Source organism: Mus caroli, unplaced genomic scaffold, assembly GCF_978045245.1.
Source record: "Mus caroli unplaced genomic scaffold, Mus_caroli_1 scaffold_18, whole genome shotgun sequence".
In the NCBI taxonomy this organism is placed as follows: Eukaryota; Metazoa; Chordata; class Mammalia; order Rodentia; family Muridae; genus Mus; species Mus caroli.
The window spans coordinates 58,113,233-58,130,324 of record NW_028227273.1 but is presented as its reverse complement, the minus strand read 5'-3'; the positions used below and the strand labels follow the sequence as shown (position 1 = coordinate 58,130,324).

At 49.3% G+C, this 17,092-nt stretch overlaps 2 protein-coding genes across 2 annotated transcripts; one reads left to right on the top strand and one right to left on the bottom strand.

Annotated features, from left to right (window-relative positions):
* Window positions 1-1,906: 1,906 nt before the first annotated feature.
* On the bottom strand, window positions 1,907-8,764 carry Mucl3 (mucin like 3). The gene is made up of 3 exons (XM_021185687.2): window positions 8,659-8,764; window positions 2,433-3,694; window positions 1,907-2,059 (listed from the first exon to the last, which is right to left on the bottom strand). The coding sequence occupies exons 1-3, from the start codon at window positions 8,738-8,740 to the stop codon at window positions 1,907-1,909; spliced, it is 1,497 nt and encodes a 498-aa protein (XP_021041346.1). The 5' UTR covers window positions 8,741-8,764.
* Window positions 8,765-15,302: 6,538 nt separating this feature from the next.
* On the top strand, window positions 15,303-15,885 carry Sfta2 (surfactant associated 2). The gene is made up of 3 exons (XM_021185722.2): window positions 15,303-15,360; window positions 15,570-15,658; window positions 15,799-15,885. The coding sequence occupies exons 1-3, from the start codon at window positions 15,303-15,305 to the stop codon at window positions 15,883-15,885; spliced, it is 234 nt and encodes a 77-aa protein (XP_021041381.2).
* Window positions 15,886-17,092: the final 1,207 nt, after the last annotated feature.

Here is a 17,092-nt window from a genome sequence, read left to right as displayed (position 1 = left end):
TATCTTAACAGAGAGACATGGCTGCTTATAAATATTGATTTCATTATCCAGCACTTCCTGTGATGACTCTTGTGGAAGTCTTCTAGCGTTCCTGCATTTGTGTCCCAGGCGAGAACATTGCCCTATGTGGGTTTTTTTTTTTCCTGTGTGTATGTCAACAGACTATATATAATGAATGTTTAATAATGCGGTGTATGGGGCTGGAGAGATGGCCCAACAGTTAATAGCATGCACTGCTCTTCAGAGACCTTAGTTTGGGTTCCAACACCAATCCTGGGTAGCTCAGGACCAATTGTAACTCTGGCATCAGAAGAATCTGTCGCCCTCTACTGGCCTCTGAGAGTAATTGTATATGTGCAGGCGGGCAAGGACACACACACACACACACACACACACACACACACACAGCTTTCTTATCAAGCCCGAATTCCCCACCCTCCTCATTTTGGCCCCATGCAAATAAATCCACAGTGAACTGACCTGAGCTTTTGCCTAAACCCAGAAACCTTTTAGAAAGAATAGAATTTCTGTCTCTGCTCTCTGGTCCTTCAAAGAACTCCTTAGTCCTGCCCTCCAACCTCTTCTGTCCAGGGTTACCCATAAGACCACAGAGCCAGGGACCTGAGTTAGTTCTCTGAGAATCCACACAGTTCACACTTTATTTTTATTACAGAAGCCCAGCAGAGGGCGCCTGTCCTCTGTCCACTTCCTCCCCGCTCCCCGCCTTGCGCACCAGGTAAAGAAACGGGTTAAGTTGGAAAGAAAATCTCCAAGCACACAGAGATGAACCGCCTGTGAGAAGGAAAGTCAGAACATGGTGGAGAGCGAGGAGAGGGGATGTGGGCTGAGTGACGACGGTGACTCCCGCAAGTTGAAGCCAGCACGCGCTTTCAGTAAAGATGGAGAAATGCCAAGTGCTGAGAAGATGCACCACCGGGGAAGGCTGGGGATGAGGCTTAGTGGATGAGACTGCAGGCAAACATAAACCCCTGTGTGTACCCACCCACGAACAGAAAACCCACCACAGACATCCAGAAAAACCAAGGGACTCACGAGGAAAAGGGAAGAGCTATGTGTGGGGTGGAGGAATTTGTAACCTTTTGCAGGCTAGGGGTTCTCTCTCTCTCTTTCTCTCCCTCTCCCTCTCCCTCTCCCTTTCCCTCTCTCTCTCTTTCTCCGGGCAGTAGAGAGAGTAGAGAAGAAAATAGTTCAATCTTCCTTTATTTTGGGGCCCTTTTTAAAAACTAAAAACAATTTAAACATATCTGGTATCTCAAGAATTCAGAAGTGTGTGCATCTTAGGTAGGGGTGGACAGAATTACTATAAATCGGTTTTTAAACCTGAGCACCTGTCTTCACTCCTTCTGGGACCCAGGGTCCTACTAGTCTTTGGAATGTGGAGGTGCTGATGCCTCACCAAGCCACGCCCTTTCCTGTACTGGTCCCGCCCCTGCTGTCCATCAATGCTATTCTTACACCACTTTCTTTCTTTCTTTTTTTTTTTTCTTTTTTTTTTTTTTTTTTTGGTTTTTCGAGACAGGGTTTCTCTGTATAGCCCTGGCTGTCCTGGAACTCACTTTGTAGACCAGGCTGGCCTCGAACTCAGAAATCCGCCTGCCTCTGCCTCCCGAGTGCTGGGATTAAAGGCGTGCGCCACCACGCCCGGCTCTTACACCACTTTCTATGGAGAGTACTTGAGTTATTCTTTCTTCTCTCTCCTCCAAATGTTCGTCTGTTGCCCTTACCGCCTTGTTCCTCAGCTTGTCAGTTAGGAACATGGCCGATGGGGGCTACAGCTTTTGTCTGTCAGTTTTTGCTGCCCTTTCTGAGTCCATGAACTCGGAGTCTAATTCATCTTCCAGGAAAGGGGCTAAGCCTGGAAGATCTGGGGATGCAGGTCTCGCAGTCATGGTGGGGAAGGGATCTGGTTTAGATTCAAATTCTGCTGCTCCATCAAGTAGACTGGGTAGGAATTGCGGCTCCCTTTGTCTTCAGGCTCGGGCTCGGGCTCCTCTGAGTTCTGGGTCAGTACATGGCGTGCTCGTGATGCACAGGAGACCTGAGGTGACAGACAGAGGAATAAGACCATTGCCAGCAGTCCAATTCCCTCAACCACCCTCAGGGCTTTTCTCCGTAATTTTGTGCCATTGTCCTTCTCCTTCCCCGAGATTCTATCCAAGCTTTGGTCCATATTCCAAACCTGGGTCAAATACAGAGTCCCAGATTTCACCTACAACCCACTTCTGCCCTGGTCACCTTGTCTTGGCATCCCCGCCTTCACTCCCAAGACCAAATCCCCAAATCCCCAGATTTCTCTCTCAGACCCATATTCCACCCCAGCTCATTATTCTCTCTAACTTCTAATCATTCGTCAATCCCCATCTCTTGTGTCTCCCTGCCCCCCCCCCGCCCCCCAGTCCCACTGCCCTTACCAAAAGGATCAGGCCAATGAAAACCAGCAGGATAATCACAGCCATGAGGATCACAATAACTATAGCCCACACAGGGAATGAATTATTCTCCCCTGTTTTCCCAGCAGCGTGGAGGCCTCCAGGCAAGCTGTGGGTGCTCTGCTGGGGGTGGTGAGCTTCTGAAGTGCTGGGTCCCAGGTCCGTTCTGGATGTCAAAGAGCCAACCGTCCCTTGGTGCATGGTCTCCGTTTTATGGACATGAGAAGGGACAGTAGATGACTTGTCTTCTGTGGCTTTGGCTGGTTGTGTGGTCTCCGAGAATACTGGTGTTCTCTCAGAGGTCCTTGTGGCTCTTACAGTCTTAGTGGCTACTATGGTTTTCCTCTGGAATACTGTGGGACTCTCTGTGGGTTTTGTGGCTTTCTCGGTAGATGGTGTGGACTTTGCTGAGACCGGTATCGTATTTTCACTGACCGATGTGGTATGATGTTTTACAGGTAGCACCTGGGCTTGCGAGCTACTCTCACTAGCTGGGCTGGTCTTTCCTTCATACTTGGTGAATGTTGATTGGGTGATCTCCCTAGCTGATGTGGCCTCTTCAATGTGTTCTGTAGTTATCTGGACAGACTTGTCTAAGGCAAATGGAATTGTGTGATGTTCAGGTCCTGATGTTGTTAGGGTCTTTAGGGTGTTGTATGAGGTCCTTGGGGCTTCTGTGGCATACGATGGGGAAGAACTTTGTCTAATGAGCTCTGAGACATGGAAAGTTGTGGGCTTCTGTGAGTTGGTCCTTAAGCTGGCACTGGCCCCCATCCCCGATTTTGTCATCCCCGATTTTGTCGTTAAGCTGGTTCGCCTTGTTGAAGGCATACAGCTTGTGTTTCTCCGGGGTGCTGAGGTCAAACGTTTTCTATCTGACCTTTTCTCTGAGTTAGCGGATCTGGGGTCGTCAGCCGAGCGCTCATTCCTGGCCATTGGGTGTTTTCCTTGGCTGCTGAGATCCTTCTCCGAAGCCGGAGGCATTTCATGACGGACAGTGGTGTTTCCATAGTCTGTGGCTTTGGTGTTGTCTAGAGGTGTGTGCACTGGTTTGACAAGGCGAGTGGTATTGCACTGGTTTTTGGCCTTCTGGGTTGCTGTAGCCTCAGGGAGGTTTGGAGGATGTTGCCTTGAGGTTTTTTGGTCAGAAGAGGCTCTGTGAGTAAGACCCTGAATAAGAGGGAGTAAGTGATCGAATATTGTAGGTTCACCAGTCTTTTGAAGTTCTTGAAACGTGTTAGCACCTGTGGAGAGAGAGAGATAGATAAGGAACTTCCCTAATTTCTTGCCTGCCTCTGTACTAGGCATCCCTGGATGCACAGCTGTCGCCTCAGGAAGGCTCATTAGACTATCACACTGCTCAACCCCATCCTCCCCTTTAGATACCGAACTTTTGCTTAAACTGTACTTTCCAGCGGGGAAAAATGTAGACCCCTCTCCTTTCCACGTCCATTCCTCAGATTTCCTCTCAGCCTTCTGGCATCTTTCCTGGTTCTAAGATGATAAGACCTAGTGTCATCTCTCATTGGTCGATATAATCTCCTGTAGGCAGTACTTAGACTACTACGGTCCTCCCATTGGCTGATGCACTGTCAATCAAAACCATCTTTACTCTCACCTTCCAATCACCTTGCAGCTGCTTGTGTGCCTGTTAATAGTGACTTCTTCCCCCCAAACCCCCACTCCCGCCCCTTATACAACTAGAAGTTTTTCAGAACCGGGGTTGACTGGTATTCTGTTGTTGGACGTTTCTTTAGGGTTTATAAGCTCATAGACTAGAACTCCCTTTGCTTGGAAGAACTGAGAGGAGTTAAATCCATATCAGAGCCATTTGTCTTTCTGTAATATCCCGGGTCTGACCCAAACATGATATGATGTGAGAAGCAGAGACAAACTCCTGGCAGAACTCAAGCAGAGAGGTTGTGAGAAGAGGAGAAGATAGAAGATGGTTAGGGAGAAAGACGGAAACTTCCATCCTGGTGGGTGACAGAGTTTGGTCTGAGTGGAGGGAGGTGGATACAGTAGTTCAGCCTGTGTCGTCTACCCCATTGGGTCCCCTTCTTTGTAGACATGTCTGGGAATAGATGAAGGTGATTTCTTTTGATGGAAAAGGGTCTCTCCTTGCAGGTCCTGATGGTGGTGAGCCAGGCAGCTGGATTGTGGGAGGGGTTCTGTTTAGGGACAGGGTGTGAAGGAAAACACCCTTATCAGTGGACAGATACGGGCCTTAATTCAGTGAAAGGAAAAAAAAAAACCCACCTAGATAGGAACAGAGGATGTGTTTCTGAATCTGGCCTGAAGAATGAGAACTGAGGGTGCCAGAAAGTAGACTTGTAACTGGCACTGCCAGCACTGCCAGCTCAAGGTGGCACCCAGAATCTGGACCCATTCCTAGTAGTGGAAAACTGAGACCCACCCACCTTTCCACTGATGAGAACACGGCTGGGTATTCAGTCCTAGAGAGAACCATGGGAAGATCTGACAAGGGCTTGAGGAGAACAGAGAAGCTGGTGCCCCAGAGGGAAACTGAGTTTACAGCTGCCAGGGGCAAAGCTCCCTGTCGCTCCATTCTCCTCTTCCCTTGACAGAAGTTTCCTCTCAGTTGTTGGGAGCACCATTGTCCAGGTGCCGGAGTAGATCTAGACTGCCCCCAAAGGGGTTAAATGCTTAGTGCCCAACTTGGCACTGTGAGGGGACGATGGAGCCTTCAGTGGGTGGAAGTTGGGTTACTGCAGCATACCTTTGAAGCTCCTTTCTCTGCCTTTTTCTTGATCAATCGGTGACTGGGTTTGCCCGCCCATACATTCCTATCTAAATGGGCTGCACTAGGGCCAACAGTCGTAGATACACTCATCAAAAACTATGACCTCAAACAAAACTTTTGTCTTCAGAGTTTGATAATCTCAGGTACTTGGTTACAATTACAGAAGGCTAATGCACTAGGTGAAGCACTTGGTTTCTTTTGTTTGTTTGTTTGGTTTTGGTTTTTCGAGACAGGGTTTCTCTGTATAGCCCTGGCTGTCCTGGAACTCACTTTGTAGACTAGGCTGGCCTCGAACTCAGAAATCCGCCTGCCTCTGCCTCCCAAGTGCTGGGATTAAAGGCATGTGATTTCTTCCTAGAGACATTCTTTCACGATTGGGCTTCCACACCTCACCAGGCTCTTAGAAGCTGTGAGTCTCCTGCATTTTTTCCATTGATGAAACTAGAACCTTGCAGAGAAAGTGGCCAGCCCTTAGCAATAGCACTGGTAACTCTCGTTGAGTATTTCCCAAAAGCCTCATCTATTTGTCTCAAGAACCTCTTGAGGGTGAGAACTATTTTCTGTTCTCCCGACTTTTAGACCCAAGGAAACAAGGTTCAGAGTGGTTAAGTAATCTCAGGGACACCCAGCAAGGGAGAGGGGGAGTCAGAGCATATCAAGTCATATCAAGACTCAAGGCCAGCCTGGTCTCCTGAGGAGGGGGAAGGGCCCTCAAGCAGCTCCTGTGACCCAGTTTGACATAGAGATCCCAAAAGGGAAGAGAAAAACCACAGATGTAGGGCTGTCTAAAGCTATGAGGGTGGTTAAGAGCACTGACTGCTCTTCCAGAGGTCCTGAGTTCAATTCCCAGCAACCACATGGTGGCTCACAACCAACCGTAATGAGATCTGACGGCCCTCTTCTGGTGTGTCTGAAGACAGCGACAGGACAGTGTACTCACATACATACAATAAATAAATAAGTCTTTTTTAAAAGAAGAAGAGCCGGGCATGGTGGCGCACGCCTTTAATCCCAGCACTCGGGAGGCAGAGGTAGGCGGATTTCTGAGTTCGAGGCCAGCCTGGTCTACAAAGTGAGTTCCAGGACAGCCAGGGCTACACAGAGAAACCCTGTCTCGAAAAACCAAAAAAAAAAAAAAAAAAAGAAGAAGAAGAGGAGGAGGAGGAGAAAAGATTTTAGAATGCACACTGCCATTCACTATGTACATTAAGGAAAAAAAAAAAAGAAAAGAAAAGAGAAAAAAAAAACAACAATAAATTTATTTGTGACTCCCAAAGGTTGAAAGACCCAGGAGTGATATCTCCTGTGTTAACCAAGTGATGTCGCAAGGTACACGAATTAATCTGTGTGCACGATTTAATCAGTGTGCATGATTTAATGCTGTGTGCAGGCTCTGGACCTCTGCACCAACCTGCCTCTGGGGGCAAACAGGTATCATGGACAGACGCTGAGCCACACAGAACAGTGGTCCAGGGGCTTCACCCACCCTGGGTGACCTCTTCCCTCCCTCCCTTGACTTCTCTCTCTGCTAAACCCAGACATGTGCCCAGCCCTGGCTCACAGTCCATACTTTGCCCTCCTCACGTGTTACCAACTCACTCAGATGTGCCTGTGAACCCCGCATCCTGCCCCTCCCCTACTCCCACCCTCCACCCTAACTCCCCGCTGCCATGCTCCAAGAGCCCTCCCTGACCACGCCCCTTACTACTGCTGAATCCTGCCTTCTGTCCTGATGCAAATCTCCAGGCGACTATAGCGAGCTTTCTCCTGTGTTCTAATGCACGAGCTTTCTCCTCTGCGCCCTACAAATCTGTTCTGCTTGTGCAGCAGCTTGGCACCAGGTAGACCTCCCCTGACGTGGGGAAAGAGAAGCAGGTAAGCTCAGAGACGGGGAAGCTGAGACTTCAGGGAGCTTTAGCTCCCTGGGTAGGAGGAGCATGGATATCAGGTCAGGATACCAACAGAGTCCTCTGTAGAAGGCTGTCAGAGGCACTGAAAGTCTCAACCCCTGCCCCTACCATTCCATGGGACCCCAGCGAGACCCTGAGCTCGGGGTAGGAGCCTCCACCTAGTTTCACCCCTAGCTGAGCCTTCTTGGAAGAATATGCTGCTTGTTATGCCCCAAGAGCTTCCAGAATTAAACCCCCCTCCTGCCCCATCTCTAACATCTTAGAGATGTGGGCACTCTGCTTTTCTGTCTATACAATGGAGACCCTCCTGTAGAGGCCTCAGCCCCCTCACAGTTCCCCTGCATTTGGCATCTCTGCTCCCTGGCACTGTCTCAGCACTGTCTGTTAACGAAGTGAACCGACTTAGCAATGCCATCTTCTACCCTAGCATCATCTGTCATGTTAAACTTTTCTTCCTTCCTTCCTTCCTTCCTTCCTTCCTTCCTTCCTTCCTTCCTTCCTTCCTTCCTTTCCTTCCTTCCTTCCTTCCTTCCTTCCTTCCTTTCCTTCCTTCCTTCCTTCCTTCCTTCCTTCCTTCCTTCCTTCCTTCCTTCCTTCCTTCCTTCCTTTCCTTCCTTCCTTCCTTCCTTCCTTCCTTCCTTCCTTCCTTCCTTCCTTCCTTCCTCCTTTCTTCCTTTCTTCCTTTTTCTTTTCTTTCTTCCTTTCTTTCTTCTTCTTCTTTTGTTGCTGTTATTTCTTGAGACAGGGTTTCTCTGTGTAGCCCTGGCTGTCCTGGAACTCACTCTGTAGACCAGGCTGGCCTCAAACTTAGAAATCCACCTTCCTCTGCCTCCCAAGGACTGGGATTAAAGTCGTGTGCCACCACTGCCCAGCAAACTTTTCTTATCTAACCTATCAGGTGGGGACAGCACCTTGTTGAGCTGCCACAAGGGCAAAACCCCAGAACCATGTGTGATGCTGAGCGGGTTGTACCCCAGTTGCTGGCACTGACGGGCAGCATCCTTCCTGCCTTAACATTGGCGAGTGAGTCAAATGGAGGAGACAGATCTGCAAAGAGCCTTCTGAAGCCCTCCCGTACCCTTGTCCCACAGAGCTTGCCCCTTTCAGTTGTGTGACTTCAGGCATGCTCTCTTTACCTCTCCAAGTATACCTCTTCCACTGGAAGATAGATACCCTTGACCCTCAGTGGGAGATTAAGGAGATAATAAGAGATAGGAACCATGGGCATCATTGAGCTCCTGACATGTAGTAAGTGCCCAATGTGTGCTAGCTCCTTCTCCTGTTCCCTAGAGCTAACAGCCCACACAGTATCTTTATGCAAGCTTGAAGCTCTGGGCAGGTATAGCCCCTCAGACCATGTCTCAAAAGAAACAACAGGATCGAGATTCCTCTCCTGTATGACCTGAATACACAGGGCAACCTTTCATGGCCACCCATACCTCTTGCCTCATTCATTTCTGTGAGTGGTCATCCAGACCAATCAATACTGAGATTGTAAGCACCCCCTCCATATAATAGTGACCCCTTTACCTACCTGCCTCCCAAGAAGCCGGAAGGAAGAGGAGGCAGATGAAGAAGCCAAAAGTAGAATAGAGGCCACTGGTCGGCTGAGCCATGTCAGAGCTGGGAGGCTGCTCAGGGACCACGGGCTAGGGACCCTTCATCTTATAAGGGGTCAGGTTTGACGTCACGGGGGCTGGGGCTACTCTGAACTAAGCCTTAAGCAAATGGACCTGCCCCACCCGACAGGGGCACCCTGATAATGGGAGACCGCAGCTATGTCATGGAGCTAGGTACCTGGGTTCCACCAAAGGGGTGGGATCTGGGGACACGAAAAGGATCTGGGTGGAGTACCTGACCAGCCTCCTGATCCAGCCCCTACAGAAGAGAGGGCTAGTACTGGGTGGCCTGTAGGCTCTGAGCCACTGTCCATGTTCTCAAAGGATTGGACAGAGTGCTGGACCGGTCTGGGCTCTGGGAGGAGGTGCACACTCACCCTCCTGTGTCTCTGGCGTCAGCCAGCTCCACGCCCCTTACTCACACATGGTCACACTTTCTGCCCTGGGTGGAGCTGTCCCTAGGAACAGGTGAAAGGGCAGGGACTGAGGCAGCCCTCACGTGGCCCGCCAAGTGCTTTCAGATGTGTAAGATAGTAGGACAGGCTGTGGGGGCAGCTGAGGCAGGGACAAGACAGGCAGGGAACCCTGGGACATATACCACAAGTCCAGCCTATTGGACATTTGTCCCTTCTCTCCTTCCTGTACCATCTCAGTATAGCAGCTGCCTCTGTCTCACAGCTGCATTTACCCCTGCTCAGAATGTGGAATCCTACAGAATGTGCATACCTATAGGATATGGACTCACTCCTAGAGAATGTGGACTCCTATAGGATATGCACCTCCTATAGAATGTGGATCCTCTTATAGAATGTTGAATCCTTTAAAATGTGGACCCCTTCAGAATATAGACCTTCTATAGACTATGGACCACTATAGAATGTGGAGCTCTTATAGATTGTGGACCCCTATAGAATCTGGAGCTCCTATAGAATGTGGACACTATAGAATGTAAACCTGTAGAATCTGGCCTCCTGTAGAATATATAGCTCCTATAGAATGTGAACCTCCTATAGAATGTGGAGCTCTTATAGAATGTGGATCCCTATAGAATATGGGCCTCTTATAGAATGTGGAGCTCCTATAGAATGGGGAGTTCCTATAGAATGCAAACTCCTATAGAATCTAACCTCCTATAGAATGTAGAGCTCCCATAGAATGTGGAGCCCTACAGAATGTGAACCTCCTATGTCTAGAAGCTCTGCCTCCCATTTTCATTGAAAGGTCTCAGTTGTGGGACTCGGGGAATTGCCTCCATATCTGCTTTGAACCCACAGTTGAGATTTCATCCACTTGGACACCAGCCCCCCTGGAGATCTTGGAAAGAGAGAGAAGCCCCCTCCCCTCCCTAAAACTGGTTTACTTGAAGGCTTCCTATACTGTGAACACCCCCTATAGAATATAGGCCTCCTATAGAATGTGGACCTCTATAGGATGTGGGCCCCCTATAGAATCTGGCCTCCTATAGAATGTGGACCCCCTATACAATATCTTTGTCCCCCTCCCATCCATAGCCCCAGTATCTAGGTCAGTGCCCAACATACAGGTGAGTCTCCTGGGTGGACTGGAAGTAGGGCTGCTGTTTCCTGAGGGAACTGGGTAGCAGAGAGGATGAGGAGATCCTCGGGGAATGCAGGATCTATGGCAACTGGGACACACAGGACTCCCAGTCTGTTGTGACAAGTGCCTACACCCTTAGGCAGGGATGGATCGGGAAAGAAGGGGAAAGGGGACCAACTGCCCATTAGCTCAGTTAATGGGAGATTAATGAACCTCTGTAGTTGGGTGGAAGACTGATGGCTCAGAACTGGCAGCCTGTAGAATAGACAGTGCAGCCTGCAGGATGAAGAAACTGAGGCAGGCTCTCTCTGGGCTTGGGAGTAACTGACACCCTTTTAAATTTATTTATTTATTTATTTATTTATTTATTTATTTATTTATTTATTTATTTATTTGTTTATTGTATATGAGTACACTGTGACTCTCTTCAGACACACCAGAAGAGGTCATCAGATCCCATTACAGATGGTTGTGAGCCACCATGTGGTTGCTGGGAATTGAACTCAGGATCTCTGGAAGAGCAGCCTTAACCTCTGAGCCATCTCTCCAGCCTGACAACTTACTTTTCTGCCTTTTATGCTACTTTCTTTTCTACTTGTCACCTTTCCTCTAGGGTCCCTAGTCCCAAAGGCACTGGTTCTCTGCAGAGAGGGGCAATTTTGCCTCCCTGGGGGGAGATATGGCAAGTCCAGGGAGCTAGTCCTGCCCCAGAGGCAATTGTGTGCCAGAGGAAGACCCTGGAGATACACTGGCTCTCTGTAGAGCTTGGAACACCTTCTGAGTTGAAGAACCATCAGCCTGATATGTCAGTAGTGCCGAGCGAGGGTAAGGTTTTCTTGGAATAAGCTTCCAGTTTTCAGGACACTCACAGAAGATGCCAGTGTCTAGACAGGAGGAACCTGGGGCAGGTGGAGGCTGGTAGCCTCTCTGTTGTTCTGAGGTTTTTGTTGGCTTGTTTGTGTTTGTTTTCTATGTGTATGGTTTCTTTGACTGCATGTGTGTCTGTGTACCACCTTTGTGCAGTCCCAACAAAGGCCAGAATAGAGAGTTTGAGCCTGAAACTGGAATTACAGATATTTGTGAGTCATCATGTGGGTGCTGGGAACTAAACCCTGGTCCTCTTGAAGAGAGGCTAGCATTCTGAACCTCTCCAGCCCTGTCCTTTATTTATTTATTTTTTAATGTTTTGTTGTGTTTTACTTGGCTAGATTTTACCATCTGTATATATGTCCATCTCTGTCTCTCTGTCTCTGTCTCTCTCTCTCTCTCTCTCTCTTGCTCTGTGTGTGTGTGTGTTTTGAAACAAGGTGTCCTGTACTCCAAACTGAACTTGATTTTGCTATGTAGCTGAGGATGACCTTGAACTATGACCTTTCCTTGTGCCCCCTCCCATGTGCTGGAATAATGGGCATGTACCAACCACCATGCCTGGCCCAAGATGAAGACTTATGGTCACAAGAGGTGGCTTTCTCTGTGCTGGAGGCAGAGGTTGCCAGTCACAGGGTCCTCCTGACCCCTGGTGGCTGAACCTATGTGTGTATTAAGACATCTCACCTGTGAGAACAGATAAGGTCAACAATCCCAGCTTGTTCTTTCCAGATGAGGGCAGGAGAGCCTGGCACCAGGGGCTTGCCCAAGCTACACCTGGTGAGGGGCAGAAACCAGACTTTGATCAGTGTCTGCTTAGCTATGAAGCCTACAATACCTGGAAGACCAGTGGAAGGGACTGCCCAGAGGGGCATCACAGAACAGGTGGGGCATTATAGAACATCTTCACCTTCCATGAAGGGAGGAAGTTGGGTGAGGGGCAATCCTGGGTGGTCAGCATGCAGCAGAGGAAAGAGGCTCCATCAGCAAGGAAGTGTTGTAGGCTAAAGAGCTTGATTGATATTTAGGGAAGAAGGGATTTGAGAGTGTGAGGGATGAAGGTTCTAATGGAGCCCTCTATGACAGAATAGAGATGGTCCTGCCATTCCCAAAGAGTATCTTCTGGCCGTGGGTCATTACCCTGCTGTCCCAATGCCTCACGTTGGGAACCAAACCCAGGGCTTTATACTTGCTAGGCAACACACCTACGGCTGAGCTAAGAACCAACTCCTCTTTGTTTGTTTTTCTGTCTCATATGGTTTGTTTGGTTTGTCTTCTGCAGCTAGCTGGAGCTGGCTGGGAGAGAAAGAATGACTGTTTTTCCTTCCTCAGTTTGGCAACGATAACCACTGTCACCTTGAATACCAGGTCTATAAGAGATACAGGCCGGGCTGGTGAGATGGCTCAGTGGGTAAGAGCACCCGACTGCTCTTCTGAAGGTCCAGAGTTCAAATCCCAGCAACCACATGGTGGCTCACAACCATCTGTAACAAGATCTGGCGCCCTCTTCTGGAGTGTCTGAAGACAGCTACAGTGTACTTACATATAATAAATAAATAAATCTTTAAAAAAAAAAAAAAAAGAAACTCTCCTAAAAAAAAAAAGAGATACAGGATACAGGCCGAGGTGGGGTTGGAATTGGAGCCATCACCTGTGATGCCAGGCATGGCTGCAGCTGCTACCAAGATAACTTGAAAGATGTCTGTTGGGTCAGCATCTCCCCACTTGCACCGTCATCACCACCATGGCAACTGTCATGGCTACTGGTATCACCACAGTATCCACTGCCACTGGCATTTCTGCCTTTGCTGCTGCAGGTGAGAGAAAGGAGAGCTGGCTCTCAAGGATTGTGGGGATTTTTCCAAGTCTTCCTTTGCCCACCCAGGATGGTCTAGGGCACAGATAAAGAGAACTGTCCCCACAAGACAGAGATCCTGTGGCCAACATCTGACTGCACCTGTGTGAGCTTCACTCCTCATAGCTTTAATGACTTCTTTTTTTTTTCTTTCTTTCTTTTAAAGGTTTATTTATTTATAAATACACTGTCAGTGTCTTCAGACGCACCAGAAGAGGGCATCAGATCCCATTACAGATGGTTGTGAGCCACCATGTGGTTGCTGGGAATTGAACTCAGGACCTCTGGAAGAGCAGTCAGTGCTCTTAACTGCTGAGCCATCTCTCCAGACCATCCTCATAGCTTTAGACAGCCCCACTTCTGTGTTGTTTTTTTTTTTTTTTTCTCTTCCCTTTTGGTATTTCTATGTGTGAGAAAAAGGTGATCAGAGACACCAGGTCCCTTCCTGCAGTAGGGGTCTAGAGGTAGTGTCAGTCCCACTCGGTGACTGACAGCTCACTTCCCACTATTCTGTGGGTCAGGAAAACCTCTGACCCCAAGAAGCCCTCTGTTGAAAGTGGTCCCACTGAGGGAGGGTGACTGAGACACAGGAGCCTGGGAAGGAGCCATTTGGGAACAGTCAAAGAGGAAGACAGACGCTCTCAGCCATTTTGGCTCAATACCTCATGAGCACTGCTGGCTGGCAGCCTAATGGTGGCAATGTCAGGGGTTACAGCAGCATCCCAAACCCATCTCCCTCAGAACTGGCAAGTCTGAGAGATTAAAAAAAAATAATTAAAAAAAAAGGGTAGGATGGGCCAATCATGGGGCCTGGGGGACAGCCGCCCAGCTCTTGGCTCTCACCATGTGACGATCCAGGACAGAGCAAGAGCAACAGAGATTAACAGTAGGTGGCTTGCTCAGCACTATCAGTACTTCACATGTATGTGCTTCACCTGTATGTGCTTCATGTGTGTGCATCATATGTATGTGCTTCACGTATGTGTGCTTCACATGTAACGTACTCATATGAGGTAGAGGCTAGCACTCCCACTTCCCCCATGGCTCAGCTATCTCTGTGAAGAGTATGCCCACATCACCAGACGGCAGTAGTGGTCAGCATCTACCACACATAGGTACTGTTTAGAAATATGGTCGAAGGGCTGGAGAGATGGCTCAGTGGTTAAGAGCATCAACTGCTCTTCCGAAGGTCATGAGTTCAAATCCCAGCAACCATATGATGGCTCACAACTGTCTGTAATGAGCTCTGATGCTCTCTTCTGGGGTGTCTGAAGACAGCTACATTGTTACTTATATATAATAAATAAAGAAATCTTTAAAAAAAAAAAGAAATATGGTCAAATCTAGGTGGTGCTGGCTCACAACTTTAATCCCAGCGTTCCAGAGGCAGAGGCAGGAGGATTTTTGTGAGTTCTGGGCCAGCCTGATCTACAGAGCGAGTTCCAGGACAGCAAAGGCTACACAGAGAAACCCTGTCTTGAAACAAAACAATAAGAATTATTATTGAGCTCAAAGTGTTTGCCATACAAGCGTGAGGGCCTGAGTTCATCTCTAACACTCAGGTAAAAGGTCTGGCATCAGGGCTGGAGAGATGGCTCAGGTGGTCAAGAGCTCTTGTTGATCTTCCAAAGGACGCGGGTTCAATTCTCAGCACGGGTTCATAACCGTGATCATTTGCAGATCTGGTTCAGGGGATCTGATGCTTGCTTCTGGCCTCTGTGAACACTGCACACGTGTGGTGCTCATACATACAAGCAGGCACAACACTCACCCACAGAAAATAAAAATAAAATCTCAAAGATGGAAGCTCCTCACTGCCCGAAAAGCCACTGAGGCTGGGGGACGTTAAGACATCCCTTGGCTGCAGAAGGAGCTGGGCCTCATCCACCCCTCCCTTGGGGCCCACATTCCAGCGCCCTTCCCTGTCAGGAATGACCACAGCTAGGAACAGTTAATCATTAATCCGTCAAGAACCTCTAAAGGACCCAGGCTTAGGTGGGGCCCAGATACCTGCAGGAGGCCCCCGCCCCACTTTGTTCCTGCCTCTTTTTCAAGCACTTTCTCCTGGAGGTCTGAAGCACACTGGGGGTGGGGTGTACCCTCCAAATTGCCCAGGATTTAGTGAGTGGCCCTCTCCAGGGTCATAGGAAGTGCTCTGGGGAAACTGGAAAATCCAGTTGCCATGTTCTCATGGTGCCCCCAACACTGGTGCTAAGGACCCAGGGTAAAGAGATCCCATTTCCACATCTCTTCTGGCACTGGAGACGTGGGGTAGCCACCATGGAGTCTTTGATGCGCCTCTTCCTCCTCCTGGCCCTCCTCAGCAGCTCACAGGCAGGTGAGGCTGGAGGGTGGACAGCTAGATCCCTGGCGTGAACAGGGGAGAGAAGGAGAGGCGATTCCTTAGTTCCCAGTCCTGTTCTGGGAGTTGATGAGACAGCAGTGGAGGAAAGGGAGTCTGGAAGGGATATGGAACATGTGTGCCCCCGAGGAAGGGGTAACATGGCCCTGACTTTAGGGTCCTGAGCCACGTTCTTGGGTTCCCAGGGCCAAAGGTGACTTTGCAGGTAAAGCTGACCGAGGCTTTTCAGGCCAAGACCTCCCAGATCTCCAGCGCTCTGGACATGCTCCAAAAGGTAGTTTTTAGGTTGCGGAGTAGCAGTGGTACTGCATGCTTCTCTGGGTGCCTGCAGGTCTCTGCTGGGGGCTGGCTGAGTGGAGTAGGGAGTGGGGTACCATCTTAGACCTCATCCTCGGATCATTTTTTGTTCCCCAGATCTGCCTCCTCCTCCACCTGCCATCAGGGACCAATGTCACCCTTCTTCACAAAGGACCACCACACTTCCTTACTTGCAGAGCCTGAAAGCAGCTGGAGCCTGTGTGGGCCTGGAGCAGTCAGATTTTGGAAGTGAACACTCCTTGACCTAGCAGGCTCCTGCCCTGCTGCAAGCTAATAAACGTGGAATTCAGTGATTCGTTCAGTGTGTCCGGTGCGTCCGTGAGCACAGGGCAGACCAAAAGGGAACTGCATGCCAGGGTCTCGGACTGATTCTCCTGTTCACTGAGCAGGGATGACAACCGACTCTCCCTCTACACCACAGAGGCCTGGGATATAATTGAAGTAACTCCAGACAGATTGACAGACAAAAAGACAGACATACATGTGCGCACACACACACACACACACATACATCTGTGAGTGCACACCCACCTCTCCAGCTGAGCTCTTTTGAACACCCATGCTGCTGTAGGTCTCTACACTCCTGGCTTTTCCACATGCTGCCTGAATGGCCATAACAGACCTCATTCTCTTCTCTTAGAAGGCTTAAAGAAGGTCGTTCTCCTGGGGTCCAACAGCAGTCAAGAAACCAGGTACCATACAGGGTCTTGGTTTAAGCAGGATTTTAATTGCAACCCCAGTGTCCTGTGTGGTCTGCATGCCTGATCAGGATGGAAAGCCAGGTAGAGAAAGCTCAGAGGGAAGTGAGGGGTCGGCTGAGAAGTGACCAATAGGTCCCCCTGTGCTGTAGGGAGGCAGTTAAAAGTGTATGGCACCTATCCATGTGGACACAGGTGTGATGCACCTGTGATTGCAGGTGTGATGCACCTGTGGTCGATCGCAGGTGTCCTAGACAAAGGGTCGGTCCTCTCCAAGCTTCTATTCACCCACAAGATAGGGATGGTGGCAATGCCTGCATCAATGCCTACATCCTCTGACTCTTCTGAGAACAGTGTGGTTAAATGTGGTCTCCCTTCCCCCACCTGCTTGAACCTGCTTGCTCAAGGGTGGAGTTTCCCCCGCTCATTCGTTCTGCCACGCCCACTGCTGGACCCTGTCGGCTTTGCTGCCTGGAGGCACACACGTGTTCGTCCTGCTACTGGATCCCGAGTTACTTGGCGGGAAATTGGGTTCCCTCCCCCTTCCTTTATAACTGAATGTTGGAATTAAAAAGGCGGGCTTTGAACATGAAATCGTCTTAGCCCCATTCTTTCTTCCGCCCCGTCTAGATTCCTCTCTTTTCAGCTCGAACTGCCATTCTCAGTTGAACCGTTCGTGTTGTGGACTGCGG

Bases quoted from the DNA above. Each gene is read 5' to 3' on its own strand.
- Mucl3 (XM_021185687.2), bottom strand. From the start codon at position 8,740: ATGGCTCAGCCGACCAGTGGCCTCTATTCTACTTTTGGCTTCTTCATC. The intron at 3,695-8,658 runs GTAGGTAAAGGG...CTCTCTCCACAG, and splicing joins TCCGGCTTCTTGGGAGGCAG to GTGCTAACACGTTTCAAGAA. The intron at 2,060-2,432 runs GTAAGGGCAGTG...CTGTCACCTCAG, and splicing joins TCATTGGCCTGATCCTTTTG to GTCTCCTGTGCATCACGAGC.
- Sfta2 (XM_021185722.2), top strand. From the start codon at position 15,303: ATGGAGTCTTTGATGCGCCTCTTCCTCCTCCTGGCCCTCCTCAGCAGC. The intron at 15,361-15,569 runs GTGAGGCTGGAG...TTGGGTTCCCAG, and splicing joins CCTCAGCAGCTCACAGGCAG to GGCCAAAGGTGACTTTGCAG. The intron at 15,659-15,798 runs GTAGTTTTTAGG...TTTGTTCCCCAG, and splicing joins CTCTGGACATGCTCCAAAAG to ATCTGCCTCCTCCTCCACCT.